Raw genomic sequence first — 20,687 nt, 5'->3', positions numbered from 1 at the left:
CAGGTGTAATGCTGCATTTACGTGCTTTCATTAAAGGCGACTGTGATGCATTCATGTACCTGTGAAAAAACGAAAGACAGCTGATTTTCTTTTGTTCCAACTCGGAAGTTAGTGTCACAAGAAAAAAACTGACATCAGTATTTGTGCTTAAGATACAATTGTTGCAGCTTTTTGCCTAAGTTTAGCTCCAAATACAGCATCATCTCCTCATTTTATCAGAAAAAAACGATGCTAATAGTAAGCAGTCAGTTAGCTTTAAAAAAAAATAACACGTGGTGCATTTACGTGTCATAGAAAAATGAATATTTTAGACATTTCAATAAATAAATAAAATAATAATAATAATATTGGCGCTTTGATAGATGTTGCCTCACTGTTTAGTAAAATGTAACTATGCAGTGGCAGAATATTCAATATAAACATGTAAGAAAGGTAAAATTAACATGATATCTACTGAGCTATAGAAACTATTGCACACATTTTGTTCATGCATATTTTATTCAAGAGTAAAAAAATGTGATTTGTCCCATAGGGCATGCTTACAATGTGTGTATTATTTAGGAAGTCAAATGCCAAAACATATTCCCATAAATAATAATAATAAAAAAAATGTTGCAAGATAAAATCCATTATAGTTTGTTGAAATATGCATGTAGACCATACAAGAACCAGAAACAGAGGAGGGAAAATAACCATAAGCTAAATCGTAACAATAATAGTAATTATAAGAATCATAATCATAATAATATCAGCAGTAAATACAACCAGAGTACAATGTTTCCTGTTAAATGTACGTGTGACACATGATTTTCTGTGTGTCCGATTCATTTACATCTGAAAACCATGCTATCATGCTTTGGCAGCCTGAAAGTTGCTTTTCACTGAGATTATATTCATTCACACTATTGAACATTTTCTGTACATCAGTACAACAGAAAAAAGTATATATAACACAAGGCTTCACACCTTAGAAGGGCATCTCTGCATACAATAAATCAATATAAAATTAAAAGCAGTGGTAATAAATAACAGAATGAAAAAAATGGACCAAAACAATCAAAGGAAGCCTATTTATAAAATTTATAAAACAAGACAAATAAAACTACAAATTCCAAAAATAAAATAAAATAAAAATAAAATTCAAGTTTACTATTTGAAACACAACTATCACAATTTAATTTCACATAACAATTAGGAACTTAACTGCATGCATTGATGCGTTCCATACCATAGATGCTGTGTTTAAAAATCACTTGTCCATCCTTTATTCACATACTTTATTATTAAATAGAAAGATGGAATATAAAGTAGAAAAAAATCATGTATCAAAGAAAAGGCTAAAAATGTATATTATATGTGTGGTTCATTGACTGTTATATTGTTAGACTGTTGGTTATAATGGGCGTTTTAACACAATATTTGAGCACAGATTTTATCTGTGGGTGTGGCTGCATTAGTCTGGAGAGTTTTAATAAGCCTGTTTGAAGTAGAGCAAAGAGAAAAATGGTTGATGAGTAATGATTGAAGAAAATTATAGAAATGGTAATAATGGTTTCATAAATGTCTACACTAGACTGCATTCCATTTTCAGGATCGACTGATGACAGATCAATCCAAATTGACAAAGTGAATATTAAAATAAATAACAGTAATGAATGAGATTTTGAAACAGGATGGATCAAATAAGCAAGTATGGTCATTAAATACTCTTTACACAAAATATATTTGATTTTTATAAATTCACACATTTTGTAGAATTTCCTCCTGATGTTTGTGTAGCTCTTAGGCATGAAGTTTCACTGAATTTGCAGCAAAACAAGGTGCAAAAACTCATAAAGGGCGCTGATGTCCAATGAGTGACTGCACATATTTTTCTTTAGCAATGAGCAGAAATAATCAGGTTGTGTCTTGATTGATTTTTCTCTGTGGTCCAGAAACTGGTGTTAATGCTGCTTTGTTGGTCAGTCACAGTCAATGCAGAAGAGATGAGAAAACCAGAGGATGCTCTAATGATTTGTTTGACATGTGAGTTAAAACTTTATCTAATGCCATGCTTCAGGTAGCAAAGAGGTGGTGAACTTGCATCTATATATATAGGGTTGTGTGTGACATGTTAAATCTTGGTGATGCTGAGGTAACTACATAAAGCAGGATCCCAAAAGCCCCTCCCTTCATTTCCTCATGATGTGACAGATGCTGAGGAAGCTGAAGAAAGGAGCAGATTATGAGACACCCAGAGTGGCTTTGGCCAGAGATGCAGACAAATGAGAACCTTGTCCTCCCTCCTCGCAGTATATCAGCATCTTACTACAAGGTAAATCAATAAATTTAAGTCCACTGGTAAGAGTGCACTGCAAGTTTCGGACGCTTTGTACTTCCATTTTTCTTCTTTCTTACAAAGGGGTGTTGTTTAATACTAGCAAAACATGTAGGTAAACAAGATTACTTTGCTCATGAAGTGAATTTGTGAGTGATTCATAATAAACACTTTACAAAACAGTGAAAGGATTTGTGTGGCATGGATACTGCAATTATTTCTTCTGTCAGGCCCTGTAAAGAAAGAAGCAGTCATGTGTCAGCACTCAAAACAACACAACCCCCCAGCGATTCAGTCTGTAATTGAACTGAGAAAGGGAACAACAGGCAGACATAACTTTCAGCCAGACTTTTTCCAGTGAAGCTGCAGCCTGCTGCTGGCCTCTCCTCATCCCTGCCTTTTGCTGTGAAGCCCAGCTCCCCCCTCCCACAACTGTGCAATGACATACTGTCATGAAATAAATGACCTTTTCGCCCGTTTTAGATTTGCTGCAGATTTCATGTTCTATCTGTGGGCCCGTATTATTTCTATGTTCTGAGGCCTGAATTCACGATCTAGCAAAGTCTTGCTGCACAGCTCCAACAGCAGCACTGCTCCGAGGCTCATCACTGGATGTTGCTGTTGTCTTCTGTGCCATTCGCCTCTGACATATTCATCTTTCCCATGGAGTGACCCACGTGGTTCACCCCATCCTTGCGAGGTGGCATGCGCTCGTTGATGCGGTCTAGGCCCTTGGCCTCCTCGAAGCTTGTGATCTTGTGCTGAGGGGAGAACCCACGGATTGCTGGACAGAAAAACACATGTGAAATGATCAGGATCACCATGTGATGGCAGCACATCCCAAATGACACCTTACATTGTTGTTTATACTATTGTCTTTACAAGGAATTAAATTCACTTGTTATTCAACTCTTCGAGTACACAGAAAGCTGCCATATAAGAGGGTCAAGAAGCATTCTAAACATCAGTTCAGTGTCGGCCTGCTATCATCCCACTTCTCTTTTGAAATAAAAGTGCTGTAAGCTGCTCTCATACTGCTGCCGCTTGGTTAGTAAGCACACATTACCTCAGGACCTCAGGCTTCAGGATGCATATTTCATGTTGATGCTCTGCTCTGTTTTCTTGTTCTTGTGCATGCTACACTTTTTAGAACCAGATGGAGGCCATTTACAAGCCAAACCCAAAACAATGTGCTTTAGTCATGCATCTCTTAGCAGCACTTGACTTTGCAGTTTAAATTTATCATGAGCATTCCTTGATACCTTAAAATGATTTTCTATCTTTATGTGGTGTTTGTTTGTCCTCCTTCTCATCTATCTATCTATCTATCTATCTATCTATCTATCTATCTATCTATCTATCTATCTATCTATCTATCTATCTATCTATCTATCTATCTATCTATCTATCTATCTATCTATCTATCTATCTATCTATCTATCTATTGATCATATGTACTGCAAAGTAAAGTGCTAGTCAAACCAGTTGTATTAGTTAAGTTATTGTGTGAGCTGTTGTGTGCAGTGTCAGGTGGCTTTTATAGCAGTAGACCAATCATATTGAGAGGGGTGGGAGAAGGTGCACTCTGTTTACCTTCTCTGTCCTCATCATGCGTCTCGATGGCTTCAATGGCTTCAATGGTGGCTGAGGAGGGGGAGGAGGGGAGCAGGTTACTCCTGATAAAGCCATGCAAATGTAAAAACGCAGCCCCAGCAAGAAAAGACGGCTCATGTTGGGTCAGATGAGATATATAAATGCTTTGACTGGTAATGCAGCCGAACTCAGAAGAGGTGCCATGCTGAGAAAATTAGTGTCAGTCAGGGGTTAGAAAATTGATATGAAAAATAAGATGAATAATGAAGGACAGTGACAGAGATACTGTGATGGAAAGAGGAGGACAGAAACCATATTCACTCCAATTCCTTTGCTGTCAAAAAGAGATATTTAGGCTCATATGATATTACATCCTATTTTTGGTTCATCGTGTTACTTTGGTTCAGATTTCAGTCCAATTCACCAGATTTCTGGTGTGGTGCTCATCAAGGTTTAGATGGCAGCATTCACATTTGTTCAGCACATGAACGTGCCAAGTGTGAACACTCCCTAAAAAAACTGCTTTCATTGTGTGTGTGCTTCTCTATTGCCAAAATGTAGTAAGTCCAAAATCCTTGCAGGCTGCTCTTTATTTAAAGTAGAGAAGAAGAAACAGAAAGACTGGGAGAGAGATGGTAGGAACGATAATGGTAATGAAGACAGAGAAACAAAAAAGTGGAAAGAAACGATAAAGAAGCGGCTCCAGCTGAGCCTTGTACTCACCACTCTGCAGTGTCTGTCTGCCTCCAGAGAGAACCCCGCTAGGCAGCATGCCTGTGGGCGTCAGGCCCTTAAGCGTCAACACATTTTCACTTTCCTCTCTGCAAAGAAACACAAATGGGTTACACAGGTCAAAAAACGTTGATGAACCCTGGTCGAACTGCAAAAATCAAGAAAACTTGATGCTTCCAATCTGACAACAACAGTGGACAACATGTGCACACACACAAAGAGTCTACCTGAGAACTGAGAACATTTTTGCCATTTTCCCGATGGCACGGATCTTGTTTCGGATCACCTCCTTGCGCGCTGCAGCTGCATTGGCTGCAAAAAATTTAGGGATGCCGTCACATTTATAGTGCACGAGAAACAACAGCATGCTAATGCATTTAAAATCATCTATATGCAGTATAGGCCTGTAATGAATTGGACTTTATGATGTGTAATAACACACAGCAAGTCAAGCCCATTGTAATGTTTCATAGATGCAATACTTAAATCCTTGTTGTACTTATGATATGTATGAATTGTGAACCTTTGCTGCAAAAACATAAATAATGTAGTCGTAGTTGTTTGCAAAACCTCTCACCATCAAATATCTCATCTTCATCATTCATGAGTTCATCATCTGAACAGATGCTCAGAACATTCACCAGCATTTCTGTGACTGTGGAGCAAACAGTAAAGTTATTCAGTTATTAAGCAATAGATTGTGGCCATACCAGCTCAGGGACATGGGGTTGTATTCATTTCATACCTTTCTCTCCAACGAATGGCAGAGACCAGGTGAAGACATCCATGAAGTTTGGCAGCCAGTAGGGATGTGGTGAGCAGTTGAACTGTCTGATGTTCATGACGTTATTTTCATATTTCAGAACAGCAGCTACAACAGGAGACAAAATAGTTATTATTATTACAGAGGGTACATTTTGCTTAAAGAGACAGTTCACCACAAAAGCTGTTTGCTCTGGCCCGTAGTGTTGTTTATCCATGTGATGTAGATAAGGACTACACTTCACAATTGTATGACACACAAAGCAGCTGCCAGAAACAACAGGCTCATGTTTGTGACAGCATGGCTGGATGTAAACATTAACAGCTTCCTCTACAACTGAGCAGTTGGTCCCCTGGTGCAGTGTAGTTTGCTAGTTAATAGTTGCTACATTCAATTGCACACACAAATGTATGTAGATCTGTGAGTAAGCAGCTTATAAATGTCTGTTTGCACTTTGAGCACCACAAATGCTAAAATGTTGCATTACATTGGAAAATTTAACCTCAGCCTGAGCTGTGCTTTTAATTGTTACTGAATATTTACAACTCAAGTTCTGTTGTGGGTTAATCACAATTATTTATTAGAATTTAATACACTGTGCAGAATGTTTACATCACAGTGCTGTAGGTATATGCACAATGGTGTTTCATATGCTAAGAACATGTAATAATCAGCCACTAGGTGGCCTAGATGAGGCCATAGATTGCTGACACTGTTACATCAATAGGGATAAAGCCACATGGAGATAGTCAGCGGTGCCGACAGTCCCTCCCACGCTCCCCATCTCCCATAGCCTATGGCAACCAAGACAGATATGAGAACACAAACAAACAGGAGCTCCCTAATGCATTCTTATGCCCGCTCACAGCTACATGAAGTTACATATACCCATGTATGATGGTTTTGTCAGTTCTTTTATCAGACATATATATGGCCACTTTTCAAAATTTCTACATGTCTCTTTAAGGCTGTACGGATCAGGGCTTCTCCAGGCTATATTCTTGTAATATTTAATTACACAGTAACTGAATCTAATGACTGTAAAAGTCATATAAATTATACTAATAAAATGTATATATATAAAATCTGACCTTTGTTGTTGTAAACATCCAGGTAGTTTGGCGCTGAGAAGATGGTAATGAGGGATGGGAATCCAGTGGTCTGACTTTTACGGTACATCCGGTAGCTTCAAAGTGCAGGTGAAGGTGACAGAAGACAAAAAAACAACAAAACAAAAAAAAACAGCAGGTTCTTATACATGTAAATAAGTTTCTCTTTTGTTTGTGTGGGTAGATTTGTGTTTTTCTGTGCGTTGGAGTGATCACATACCCGGCATCTTGTGCCTCGTGTGCTCGGATGATTGATAATAGGTTATTGCTCTGTAGGAACTCGCAAACAGCTGGATAACTGGAAAAAAGAAAATATGAACATCAATCAAAAGGATTTTACTGTAATGTAGCATCATACACAATTTGCTTTTCTTTTTTTTACACTTACCACAGCACTACTACATATAGGCTAACTAATTTCATATAAAGAAATGGAAAAAATAATGACATGTTTCTCATAAATGTATTTATGAAAGTCTCAATTGAGGGTGATGCAAAGGTGTGAAAAACCAATTCAACAGCGACCTGTTGCAGCAAAAAACCAGCTGACAGAGTAAAGTGCAGTCACAGCTTCCTGCCCCACAGCTCTACTCTGACAGGAAACATGTGCACGGCTACAGTCATACATGGCACTAAACAGCTGCTATCTAGTGCAATCTTTGCAATGAAGCAGTCTAATCATTCTGTCTGTACAAAACACATGCTGCAAGATTTCTGATTATGTCTCAAGCGAAGATTTTGGCAGAATATTTGTGTTTGTCATATCGCCTTACTGTTTATGACCCAACCAAACAGTGCTGATGCCTACACACCACCCGAAAACCAACAGTACTCCTCCGTCTGCTGAGTAACACTCTTATACCCGGTCCTATTAGACTTATATAAGATATAAAACCTTTGTTCTAGTCTCAGTCTGCTGATTGCTGTTTACAAAGATCAATATTGACTGTACATTGTAATTCAGGCTCGACACTGTGCGCTCTAATTTCAAAGACTGACACTGATTAACATATTAGCACACAATATTAAATCCCATTGAGCAAGTAAAGATCACGTTGCCAGTCATTACGTCTTTCTTTTAATCAATTATTATCAATAACCGCAGTATAATTTTATTTTGTTTGTTATCAGCTAATCTGTCAATTAAAGTTGGATTAACCCATTTAGTTAATTATAATAAACAATATTCATGAGCTCACCTTTGAGAAGCACAATAGAATCTTTTCTTCATATATGGTAAAAATAATGAAACAGTTTTTTTTCAGACCCTTAATGACATACAGTAAATCCTCCCCAGCAACAATCCTCTCTCTCTCTCTCTCTCTCTCTCTTACAGTCACTGCCATCCTTGGACCCATCAAACTTTCAGAAGTGTTTAAAATATTTAAGTGTTTAAAGGTTTGTGCCGGAAGAAAAACAAGGAGACTGCTGTGCCCCAAGCACCTGGAGAAACTGTGCCATCCCACCGCTTATCTAGGTCACATGACTGACATGACATCCCTTTAGTGGCCACTATAATAAATAACTGCATGAATGTGTTGTAGCACTTTCCATTGTAGTCAACACTGCATCGTAACAGAACTGCACAGTGATGTCTGCAAAATGTTATATAACTGTTTCTATTAAAACACATCTTCAACACACTTTAGGAATACGGACAATTCTTGCACCACACTGGCTGAAGATTCAATTTGCCAAACTGTATTTTTTGTGTTACATGACCTGTGTCATGCAGCAACCACCCAACATACACTGATACTGCTGATTTAATTTCGGTCCGCTCCAACGCTATCTATTGATTACTGTGAGAGAGAACATCGCACACACAGTGCTCGCCTGCGGCTCACATTCCTTCTCTCCACTTTGTGAAAACGCAAAATAATGTGTCAGTGAGCCTGTTAGAGAGAGAGAGAGAGAGAGAGAGAGAGAGAGAGAGAAATCTGACAAGTGAAGATGAGTGAAAGAGACACACAGAGATGGAAGCGCTGTGTTGTGAGTGTGAAACTGAGAGGTTTTTTTTCTTTCACCTATGAAATCCATCTGCCAGGCTGATGGTCATCACATTCAATTTAGCCAGTATAAAAGAGAAAATATACAAAAATGTTCCTAAACTCAATTTTACTTCTCTCATGATTAGAAATTAGACTTGTTTAGTTTGTGTTTTCATATTTTAATTTAGGCACACGTCAGCATGTGGCCAGAGCGGGGATTGAACCACCGACCTCATGCTGCTCTACAACCTGAGACAGAGCCGCCAAAAATACAATATATGACAGTTTTTATTGTATTCTTGTGAATTAACAACACAAGAATGTCAAAATAAAATGATCTACACTAAAATGAAACACACAGAATTTTCACTGTAGTTTTGATTATCACAGTATATTACTGTACTGTGAATGACACCTTGTTGGAGAGCATTGAAAAATGAAAAGAGGCTAAAGATTCACAGAAGTCTTGATTATTGAACCTTTCTGGCAAAAGCTTGATTAAGGGTGTGATGTCCCATAAGATGCAGTGTAGCCAATACTGTGCATAAATAATAAATAAGAAAAATAAAACCCAGATGGATTTCATGTATTATAGCCATCAGTCATTGCCAGTGCATAGCTTTAAGTCAAATAACTGCATTATATTTGATTGAATTCTTAATGTCCTTTTTTCCCCTCAACCTGCTGTATCTACTTCTATTTCAGATTCCATTTCCCAAAAATCCCCAGGAGGATGTGATTGCTCTGTGCTGCATACATACTGTACGGTTGGTAAGAGTCATAATGATGGAGAGGTAAGTTTGAGAGTGAAGGCAGAACAAAGCCATGGGGAGACAGATGACTATTATAGCAGCAGCCTCCACACATCCACAGAATAATCCTCACTGAGCTCTCCCTCACTGTGAGCAGCTATCAGTGACCATTTTACAGACATGAAAAGGGGAAGTTCAGATGCTTTAAAAGCTTTCACGTGACTTTATCAGTCTTTTATGTTTTGCAGTTGAAGCTAACATGCATTAGTGTTTTTATCTTGGATCCAAACTGCACTTCTGTGGAACTAATTAATCTGATAACAGCTCTAAGGATGACACCTTTGACACGCGTGCTTGCAAATAAATGGGAATTACAGTCCGATAATTACCGTGCATGCTCAGTCCAGCATGTCATGTGATAGAAGAATAAGTCTTCCTACTTTTTTTGTGTGTGTTTTGAGTAGAACTGCAGCTCCCACGCAGGAGTTCTGTACTGTTCTAAACCTTCATTAAGAAAACTCTCACCATAACTGCCACCTAATCTCGTCTCCTCACCACCACCTACTTTCCTCAGATCTCTTCCATCTCACAACAGTATTAGGACAGCTCTCACTCCTCCTTCTTTTACATGCACTGTCACAGTGTGCCTTCAAATTATGTTGCTCCAGCCTCTTTCTGCCTCTGTTTTTATTTGACTCCCAGCAAATAACTTGTCTGTAATAATCTGTTCTGTAAGCTAACAGCTAACCATGCTAACCACATACAGTGTGTCCCAGTGATTCATGGACACAAACACTATAAGCTGTTTTATTTATTTTATCAAGCGTGGCTCTTTTTCAGATTTGTTCTTTTAAGTTCTGCTGAAGTATAAACCTTTGTTTAATTTTTTTTTTCCATAACTTTTTAAGTTAAAATCTATTTTTGATAGTAAGAACTCAATTGCATGGCTGTTAAGCATTCTGTTTAACAGTCTTTACACCCTGTACTACAGCAGTGATCTCGAAAGATTAAACAGAATCTCATCATCTAACTCTTGACCTTAGATGCACGTCATCTTCTTTTTACCATCTTTTTTTATTGGTTACACAACACATTCTCACACATTAATAGAGAATGGATAGACTGCTGCAGATACAAACGCTCTTAGGTTCTTTCATTTGAATCCTAATCTTTTGTCAGGAATTAATTATCAAGCACTGCTTGGACCAAAACAAGAAATTACCATCAATATGTGTCATAGTCTAAGTCTAATAACACCGGATTAGGAAAAAGCTGATAAACTATTGCAGTCTAATTTGACCCAGGGGCACAGATTGCAACAACAACCCAACCCTGAGTGCTGCATAAAGAAAACAAACTTACCTGTAGAAGTAGGAGCAGCCTCGCACCGTGTTGTGGCTGAAATATTCCTGGGTTTTCTCGTTTCCAAAATCTTCCAGAGGGTCCGACCACAGCAGGTCACACATTGGCCCAAACGCTGGAGGCTCTTTGAACCGATCCAACTTCACAAACAGACAAAGATATTTATATTATACTCTCACAGACGACATACCTAACGTGATCTGGTAGGACTGAGGCAGGGAGCCTTTACCTTTTTAATGTCATCTAAGGTGTGTATTTCAGGTGACAGTCCGCCATGGACACACAGAAACTGTTGGTTCATGAGTGCAGCCAGAGGAAGGCAGTCAAATGCATCCATACACGAGTCATACACCTGCTCTGAGTATTTGATTTTACCTGACAGAAGACAGGAATGCAATCAGATGTACTGTTGTATCGTGATAAAAAAAAAACACATTTTCAGTTGTACACAGATCCTGTCCCTGTTTGTGGTGTCACACTGAATTAACATGACAGGCAACAAACAGGTGCATTATTAGAAAAAAGTGTTCCAGGATACACATGACATTAGACAGACAGGGAAATGGAGGCGGGGAAAGACTGAGAGGTACTCACATTCTTGTTTGAAGGTGAAATATTCTGTCAAATGTCTACATTCATGATTTCCACGAAGTAAAAATAGTGTCTTTGGATAGAGGATTTTCAGCGACCAAAGGTATAAAACACACTGTCAAAACAAAACAAAGTGTTACTCATGTATCTGTGAAGCATTCTTTCAGTTTGATCCCAACATGTATTCTTACGGGTTTTACCTCAATACTGAAGTATCCACGGTCAACATAGTCCCCGAGGAACAGGTACCGTGTTGTGGCTGGTGATCCTCCCACTTCAAACAGCTTCATAAGATCAAAGAATTGACCGTGGATGTCCCCACAGACTGAAAAACAGCCAAAGGACAGCTGATGTTAGAAAATAACAATATAGAACTCAAAATCTTTATTCTTTGCATTCTTTGCATGAACAATCATAGTTTGCTGCATTGATATTGTTTTTAGCATCTTCTACTGGAGTGTTGTTTATTTTTCGTATATATTTGTGCGTCCCCACCATTTTGAAAGCCCAGTCTGCTCCCAGCATTCAGCACTGTGAAGCAGGGTTGGTTCAAGGGGGAGAGAAGGAAGGGCATAGAAATCTGAGAAAGAATTTTATTGGATCCACATTTAGCACACACCCCTGAGTGCAAGATGAGTCTTTTTTTTCCCTGACAAACTTTAAATGACAACATAATAATCAGATAGGTCATATATTATAATGATATACCTGCATTGCATTACTAAGTGTTTCTATTATATATTTACATTAGCTAATTGTTTAATAATTGGGGGATATAACAGTGTAAATTTTGCTGTTATTTCAGGTCATTGTCACTATATTGACACATTTCTTTGGTTGCTGGCGGAAAGACCTCTGTCCTCTCTGCTTCTGAGGAATAAGAAAATCTCACCTCAAAGAGGTAGAAAAACGAAAAACTTTATACCCCGGGGGAACAAATACTTTTTTTGTGTGTGTAGAGAACACTATGGCTCAGGAGTGCAAACCTACATCTCATTTCCTCACTGCCTTCAATTTTTCATTATCGTCTTTCTCTGTCTCCTTCTCTCCTACTCATCCTCCATCTCCTCTTGCTTTTCCGTCTCCCCTATCAGCTCCACAGTGGCCTTCGCCCACTCAAAGCTTAGAGCAATGTGAGTGGGAGAGTGCTTGTGTGACTAAAGCAATCAAATGCACACATGCGCACATACCAATACATGCAAGTACGTATACCCAAACAGTCGTGGAACACAAGGCATGCAAGTGAAAATTCACATACAGCTGCAGAAACAATAACAAAAAAAATTAATGCAAACGCCTGTACACAATCCTCACCTCATCATACATATTTCATGCTTAATACATAAAACCTCCATTTCCCTGATGTCAGTCAAGATAAAGAGTGAGGCCATGTGCATTTCATTGCTGCTCTGTTTTAGCTGCTTGCTTTCAATTAGGGCAATTAAGCTGAAGGAAAGCTAATTAAAAGCATAATGCATATTTAATACTAGACAGTTTGTGACATCAAATATAAATAATATAAATATACATGTTAAACTGCACTGAATGAACTGGAAATGGAGTTGTTGCAACCACAACCAAGATATTTGACTTTTCTGTCTCTTTTTTACAGTGTCACTGCCTGCAGCAATACTTACTTTTTCACTATCTCACAGAAGAAGAGGTAACATCAATCATCTTTTCTTTTATAAAATCCTATTGTTTTTCCAGAGTTATTTTTTTTAGCTGGAGAGAGAGAGGGTGTATGATTTGCAGCAAAGGTTTCAGGCTGAAGACGAGGTGTTGTGATTACATGGTATGTGTTGTAATGCAGTAGATCACCAAAAATAATCCTTTTATTTTGACACAGCAAGTCAAAGTTCAAATTATATACTGTTAAAACACACCTACAGTTCTACCACTCTGTCAGAGTCTAGAGGTTTGTTAAGATATTAATTAGTTGTATAGATTGTGTTCTTTTAATACCATGACAACAGAAAGTCTCCTCATTAATTCTCTCACAGGAATTTTGCTTGTGTCTGCCAACATGCACATGCACCAACATTTAAGCAATTTATACTTTGATTTTCTCTTTATTTCCTCTAACCACGACATACAAGTCAGTAATGTAGTTGGTCTATGTCTAAAATAAAGTACGAGCCACATATTATTCAAAATAAAGCAGGGCCAGGATTACAGCAGTCCAAAACCAACATTGGAGTCAGGTTGCACCAATTAAGAAAAAACTTGATTGATCTCCTGATACTGATACTATTAAATATGTACACAGTACAGATACAACATATTTTATTACCCTGTAAAAGGATTTATGTTCTTTAAAATGAAGACTATTCATTTGAGAAGAAAACAATATCAGAAGGCTAAACAAGTCCGAAGAACAGAGGAGACAGCAGTAAATATTGTCATTTGGAGCCATGTTAGCTCCAAACTCATCTAGTCCTAGCCTCAGCTTAAGCTTAAGATTTGTTGTTGTAACATACAGATACAGAACAATACAGAACAATACAGAACAAAACAAAGCACAAACTGAAGTGTACTAAATTCCTCCCCAGCAGACCAGAATCACAAGATAAAGAGAGACACACTGTTTGAAGTACTTCAAGTTCTACATGTGCTCATTCTGCCTAAAAGTGACAGTTTTCTGCTATATTCATATACAGTAAATTCTTCTTTCATCTATGTTTAATCCTCAGTTGTGCTCCAGTCAGCTGCCTTGTTGTTATTTTTGCACTACAGGTACAGAGGTAGTCCACATCCCCCGCCTCCTTCTGAAGTCTAATGCACTTCCACTGTCTTTGTTCTCTTCCAGAAAATAATCACCATAAAAAAAGGCAGACCTATCATCATCAAATAGATCAATCATGCAATCCATTGTGTCATGACCTCTCTTGGGCTAATGGCCAATGTTCCCGGGGCCTCCAGCATAAGCAGTGAACAATTTAAAGCTATTATAACAGCTATGTTTGACAAGTGTGACATGTTGATGGACAGGGAACAACACACCACACTACAAACTAATACCCGCTCTATCATGACTGTCAAACAGCAGGGTAACAACATCTTGGTGTGCCATTAAAAAACATTAAAGTTGACTTGAGTTATGACCTGTAGCAGCAGGTAAATGTCTCCAGTACCTGTGACTGGTGCTTCGATGTCTAGGATGGTTTTCTCCTGACGCAGGATAGCTGCTCCCTCATTGACGATTCGAAGTGCCACCGCTTCCTCTACGCGCCCCTCCTTGGTGAGGTGAGCCTTCAGGAGATCCACACGAGGTTTCCCTTCACAGTCAAATACTTCCTTCATTGTAAGGCGGTGGCTCAAAGGAAAGGGGACAGCTGAAGACAGAGACCAGGCACATTGTGACATTTAAGCACAGAGGATATTACAGTAACTATGGCTACTGTTTGAAGTACTGAGAAGACAATTCTTGTGCCACTGTGAGATAAACAGTGCTCAGATTACAGACAATATATCATCAAGGAATTCATGCAGAAATCTATTTCAGAAAAGTCCACCCATGTTTGGCCTGCAGGCAATAATGTGCTGCAGCTGCATCCATCTCTGTTGACACTATATGTGCATTTTTTGCATCAAAGCTGTCCGCTTAATATCTATCTATCTATCTATCTATCTATCTATCTATCTATCTATCTATCTATCTATCTATCTATCTATCTATCTATCTATCTATCTATCTATCTATCTATCTAGAGGTTGCAGTGTCACTTCAGTGGCTGGGATACATTCACACATGCAATTTAATAATATTTATACCTCTACAGACGTGTGGTTACTTGCTAAGTATTTTCTAAATGCTGGATAAAACAGCTAAGCACTCCATCTATTCATCCAGCACTCTCTATGGATTGCTAAAGCCTGTGGCCATTAAAATGCACCAGTCACCTACCCAACAGACCGCCTGTGAAACTGTGAAATCCAACCACAGATCATTACTTCAGAGGCAGCAAAGGTTATTTAGACTAGATATTAGATTAGATCTGGTGCTGAGCTCTGTGTGTGCTGTGGCTACAAGCTTTCAGGATGCCAGTATTGATGTTAATCTACAGATCATCAGGCTTAACATAGAAAACTCTTTCTAAGTGTCTGAGCTGTAAATAATTCACATGAAAAGAAAAAATAAAGTCCACTTGCAGAATTCATTAGATGCAGCGAAACACTCCATATAACACAAGCCATTGGCGGCAGTATATTCAGGAGAAAGGGTACGCACTTTCCAGCTTTGTGCAGTGCATGGCAAACAGGGCCACTCAGCAGTGCCAAATGAAGGGAAGACAAAAGGAAGAGTCTCAAAGCTCAGGCTTAAACTGAACATGATCAACACGCTCTTTAATAATGAATGCTTGACTAGAGAAATCTCAAAGTCGCTGCTCCTGGGATAATGAGGCGAGCCCCAGAGAGTGTATGTAATGGGACTAAAAAATTTTCACAGTGTGCAGTGTGTATCTGTGATGGCGATGTGTGCTTTGACACTTTACCAGCAAGTACAAAGTCAGCACAGTCAGAGTGGACAGGAAGTGAATGGGCCCATGAGGTATAGGGTAGCAACACTGGTAGAAAAACATCATAATTAACAAATGATAATGTGATATAACTAAAAGATTGGTTGTTGTTGCTATGGGCTTTAATAATTAAATAACTCTACATCAGTAGGACATTGCCCTTGTAGCTGATTATAAACTGATGCCACAATTCTAACAATAAGGATGACCTTACACATATTTAGGTATAATGAAACAACAGATGATTAACACCATTAATAAAAACAAACCAGTTTCTTCATTAACACCTAACAGAATATGTTGACAGGGATATACAAGCACACTGGTATAGATGGAGAGATGAAACGCTGACTTCTTCACAGCATCCGAGTAGAGTTGAACTATGAAATACAGTATGTTGCCGGGCAACAGTAGCAGCAGCAGCAGCAGCAGCATCAGCAGCATCAGCAGCTGACTGTTGGAATACAGCCAGTACCAACACTGAAAACGCAATTTGCATTGGAGGTTGACATACAGTACTGCGTTGAAAACACATGTACAGTGGGAACGTCAAACTGTGCGGCATTACCGTAAAAAAAAAAACAAAAACACACAAAGCTTTTGTGCTGCACAACTGAAAGAGTGTGAGCATGGTGGTTTTATGTTGCTAATGAGCAAGCCTGGGTTCAGACAGGAAGCACTGCATGGCTTCGTCTGATTGGACTAACGGGACAGGGAGCATTTATGAGAGGTCCAATTAACATACACAGGCCAAGGAGTCACACTTTCAGCATACTGCCTTGATTATCTTCCTCTGTTAACTCTTTCCACCTCCAGCTGTAATGACCTGCTTTGTATGTCACAAGGTGTTAACTTAGCCACCAATTCTTTCCACAAAAATGATCGTGATCAATTTGTCAAGGTGTTGAAAATGGCTTGTGAAAGGTCAGACTTGTCACCATTGCATGATAAAGAGGCTTTGTTAGAAATTTGAAATGCAATATTAACCTAATTACCAAAATCAAAGACTGCTGTGGATGGAAGTTAAAATACCGCTGTCCACCTCACCTTTCCTATCTTTTTACTTTGTCAGTCTTTATTGTTGACTTTAATAGAAATAAGAATGGTGGTAATCATCGGGAAAGAACTGATTCTATTGTTTTTGTGTGAGGACGTGTTGCACTGCACGGACCTCGAAAACAGCAAATGTGTAAAAAAAAAACTGCAGTTCTTTAAATGGTCACTTGAGGCTGTGCTTTCAGGCATCCATGTTAAAATGCCCAAAAAAGATTCCCATTTATGGCACAGCTGTGTGGTAGTAAGAGTTAAAATGATGCTCAGTGTTTGTTAGTTTATCTGACAGGGAGTTTTGCATTGACCTATAATGTCTCAGGATGATGTAATATAGTTTAAAGGTGACATAACAGATGTCATGATAACATGCATCTTGGTGGTCTTTCACTGTTATTAGGCCTTGTCGGAGAAAAACGTGTAAAAAATGCTGTGGTTTAGGTTATGTACACAGGGATAAAAATAGCTTGGAGTAGCTTGTAGTGTCAGTGCTTGGTAGTTTGCTACATGCATCACGCACAATAACTGCAGGAAATGTCAGTCTGAGCACAAAACTCACCATGGTTTGATAGCTTTCTTTGATCACCCGATGGATGCATGAGTCTATTTTTTCCACTTTTAAGCAAAAAGAAAGGCTTTTACTACATTTTCAAAGCTAAATACAAAAATAGGACAGTAGATAAAAGTGACAAAAGGAATATCCATATGCCTGTCACACAAAATTTAATAAAGGGAGCTGACAGATGGAGATGTGGGGAAATGATGAACCAAAGGGTCACAGGTCCAAACAATGTGGTGTGAGGCTAAAATGAAACATATTGCCTAAGTGTTTCGGACTCTTCTTTAAGTGTTACATGATCATGTTACAAAAGCAAAAAACTGAGTCAGAATTCTTGGCTGCGCTGCGCTTGCTGATATAAACCTTCTGTTTGACATATTTTTGGATCCCTGATGTCAGTGAGTCGTTTGCCAAGATATAAACACAATAGTTTAGTCTTAGTTATTTGTTCCTTCCAAACTGATAACAGGGTCAACTTCTGTGTGTTGTTATGGTCATCATGGTTGAAAATAGATAATGAATGAACCAATTATTTGGGTAAAACATCCAATTATAAATATTGAAGTAAGCATTGTGATGTCTGAAATTGCTTGCACATAGAGTGTGCTTGCTGGGCCTGTAGTCATTGTCACATTGTCTCACAGTGCTGATTACTCCACAACTCCAGAGCCTTACAGGACAAAGTTGTTAATGCTGACTGAGCTGCTCGCCCATTATGATAATATACTAAATGTAGACACAGTGCTGACAGTGAACTGGTCCACAGTCCAGTGAGTTATGGCAACAGTGAGTGCTTCATCATTGCACATTGATCCAGATACTCATTCAGCTTTGTGGAATTCCTTCTAATCAAATTAAAAAACATGACTCACTCTTGGTGAAATATACCCCATTAAATGTCAATTTCATAGCCTCTTCCTCTCTCAGTTGGCCCTGTCAAAGCCCATGAAATCCTGCTGCATCACTGCCCCAGCTTTTACCACAAGCTCAGCTATTCAGCTGTTTTTTTTCCTTCCTTCTCATGCCTACTGGAAGCAAGATACAGTCAGATCGTGACAGGCAAGATTGAAAACATGAATAAATTGTTGTAATTAAAATATACACATATATATATATAATATATACATATATATTCCACATCTCCCAGTGCTGCTGCTGCCGCCTCTGAGCTTGGTCTTCGTGGGGGCTGTGCAGCAAAGAAAACCGGATTGTTTATCAACATCAAAGCTTCCAGTTGCCCACTACCATCACCACCAACACAACTTGATGGCCGCATATACACCATCACTGCACGACACAGTAATAAAGGCCACGTTCTGCCAAAGCGCAAGGAGCCAAACACTTGAGATGTTATGTAATACAGCCATAACCAAACGGAAAATGTAGGCTAACTTACATTTCACCATCCGATCGGCGGTGTTTAAGACGATGTCCGCGTTAGACATCTTCATGGGCAGTTGATGTCTTCGAGGCTGAAGCGTTTTCTCTCCCTCCGTTTGGATCTACTCTCGGTTTTTCTTGTCGAAATGCGACTGATGCTGTGGCATCACTTAGACGATGAGCCCCCTCCGTGCGTCGGTGCTGCGCCGGGTAGGACTGCTGCTGCTCCCCAGGCAGGGATGGATGATGCTGGCTGCTGGATGCTGTAGGAGCTGCTTCTGCTGTGCTAAGCTGTTGATGTGGGGGAGGAGAGAGAGAGAGAGAGAGGGAGAGAGAGAGATGTGCACTATCCCGACATGGCGGTGAAGGGAACTCCCACGCAAATGTTTCACGGGACTGCCTGATGCTGCCATCAGATGGAGGCTGAGACGGGGTTGCCCCCACGCACGCACGACGCGCCATAAATCGGTATTCTCGAAATTTTGTTACGCCCGGTTCTGCTGACAGCGCATTGACCTCGGCTTTAACATGTTTAACATTCAATAACAAAAAGCAGGTTCATTTTTTTTTCATTGCGCGGGCGTGCACGTGCACGAGACCATTCGAATTGCCAGAGAAATTTCACTTGGTGGCGACAAATCATCAGATTTTATGCAAAGTAAGCGATGTCGCGCATATATATAAACGTTTGGATTTGAACACTAAATAGTTATTTCTTTGTCTTGAAACTTACATGTCTGCATTCATTATAACTAAGTAGACACATGATAACTGATTCTTAAAATGATTTATGATCAAGTCATCAAAAATGTCACTTTTTCTGCCATTTACAACACAAACACACGTCAACAATATGAGGAGATCCAGTAAATAGCCTCCACCCAGAGAGCCTGTTGCGTTTCCTGCACACCACCAACAGAGACAGGACACATCTAATCTGTGCTCTTGTCATCATAACCACAATTAACATTTAACATTTGTATGTCTGTGTCTCTTACCAACTATATTTTCAATATTATTTCATAACATATTTTAAAGAATCTCATATATAATCTCATATAATATCTCAGATATTGGGAGACAGGAAGTGGGCGGGTGTGCTCACCTGTGTAGGGGAGGAGACAGGAAGTATTAAGAGGCTGTGAGCTCTCCACACTCTCCCTTTGTTTCCTGACATGCTGCCACACCAAGTAAGATGATGCATTACTATGTAAGATTATTGTTTTCCTAGAAAAATCATCTATACATCCTTACATCCATCTATCTGTAAGAAAAACCCTTTGTCACCATGCCCAAACAAATGCTTGAAATGTCTCTTGGATCCAGTGTTTGAATGTGCACCAGACAGAGGTTCAAGCCCAAAGACAGTCTTTTGCATGGTCCTTCAAGCCAAGAGCCAAAACAGATGAGGAAACACATGGCAGGCCGCTAGGCCACCTGTGTACCTCCAGGACAGGACTTCCAAACTGGATTCTACAACCAAGCACTTGCCCAGGAAGGAGCAGCCTGTCCTTCACCTCCAGAAGCCGTCCTTTTAAGGCAAATACTGGCACAGTTAAAAGGTATTGTGGAGGAACTCAGACACAGTCTTTTGCACATATATGATTATATTCTTCATAGTCAACCATAGCCAACACACACACACTCACATTGATTTTAAACTCCATTAGAGGCCTCACATATTTGTTTATCAGAGCAAAAATCCTATTTTAAACCTTTCAACAGCCTCACTGCAGATTGAATCAGATGTTCACAGAAATGCTGTGAAATCAGAATGTTCAAATGTTGATGACAGAAGTAATGAGAGCTGGTTTGTTTTCTTCATTTTGTGCTTTTCTTGTTCATATCTTATTGACTTAGTTGTGTGTGTGCTCATTGACTACATGTGACACAGGGACCTCACTTTGTTGACCTAAAAAGACATTATAAAAAGACATTATACGTGCATGTTATGGAGCAAAACAAACT

General features: G+C 39.1%; 1 protein-coding gene across 2 annotated transcripts; it reads right to left on the bottom strand.

The window, feature by feature from the left end:
• Positions 1-1,366: 1,366 nt before the first annotated feature.
• Positions 1,367-18,988, bottom strand: ppp3ca (protein phosphatase 3, catalytic subunit, alpha isozyme). 2 transcript variants are annotated; one of them, XM_028421110.1, is made up of 14 exons: positions 18,736-18,988; positions 14,345-14,545; positions 11,411-11,535; positions 11,214-11,325; positions 10,849-10,994; positions 10,620-10,759; positions 6,735-6,812; positions 6,497-6,591; positions 5,388-5,513; positions 5,220-5,297; positions 4,870-4,954; positions 4,634-4,731; positions 3,911-3,961; positions 1,367-3,101 (listed from the first exon to the last, which is right to left on the bottom strand). In XM_028421110.1, exons 1-14 carry the CDS (start codon positions 18,788-18,790, stop codon positions 2,923-2,925), a joined length of 1,569 nt encoding a protein of 522 aa, XP_028276911.1. In that variant the 5' UTR covers positions 18,791-18,988; the 3' UTR covers positions 1,367-2,922. The 2 variants fall into 2 exon arrangements, with proteins under 2 accessions (XP_028276911.1, XP_028276912.1); XM_028421111.1 differs by lacking the exon at positions 3,911-3,961.
• Between the last annotated feature and the right edge of the window lie 1,699 nt (positions 18,989-20,687).

Source organism: Parambassis ranga, chromosome 14, assembly GCF_900634625.1.
Source record: "Parambassis ranga chromosome 14, fParRan2.1, whole genome shotgun sequence".
Lineage (NCBI taxonomy): Eukaryota > Metazoa > Chordata > Actinopteri > Ambassidae > Parambassis > Parambassis ranga.
This window is presented reverse-complemented; position numbering and strand designations above follow the sequence as displayed.

Bases quoted from the DNA above. Each gene is read 5' to 3' on its own strand.
- ppp3ca (XM_028421110.1), bottom strand. From the start codon at position 18,790: ATGAAGATGTCTAACGCGGACATCGTCTTAAACACCGCCGATCGGATG. The intron at 11,536-14,344 runs GTACTGGAGACA...GCTGTTTTTCAG, and splicing joins CATCGAAGCACCAGTCACAG to TCTGTGGGGACATCCACGGT. The intron at 5,514-6,496 runs GTCAGATTTTAT...CTCCTGTTGTAG, and splicing joins GGATGTTTACAACAACAAAG to CTGCTGTTCTGAAATATGAA.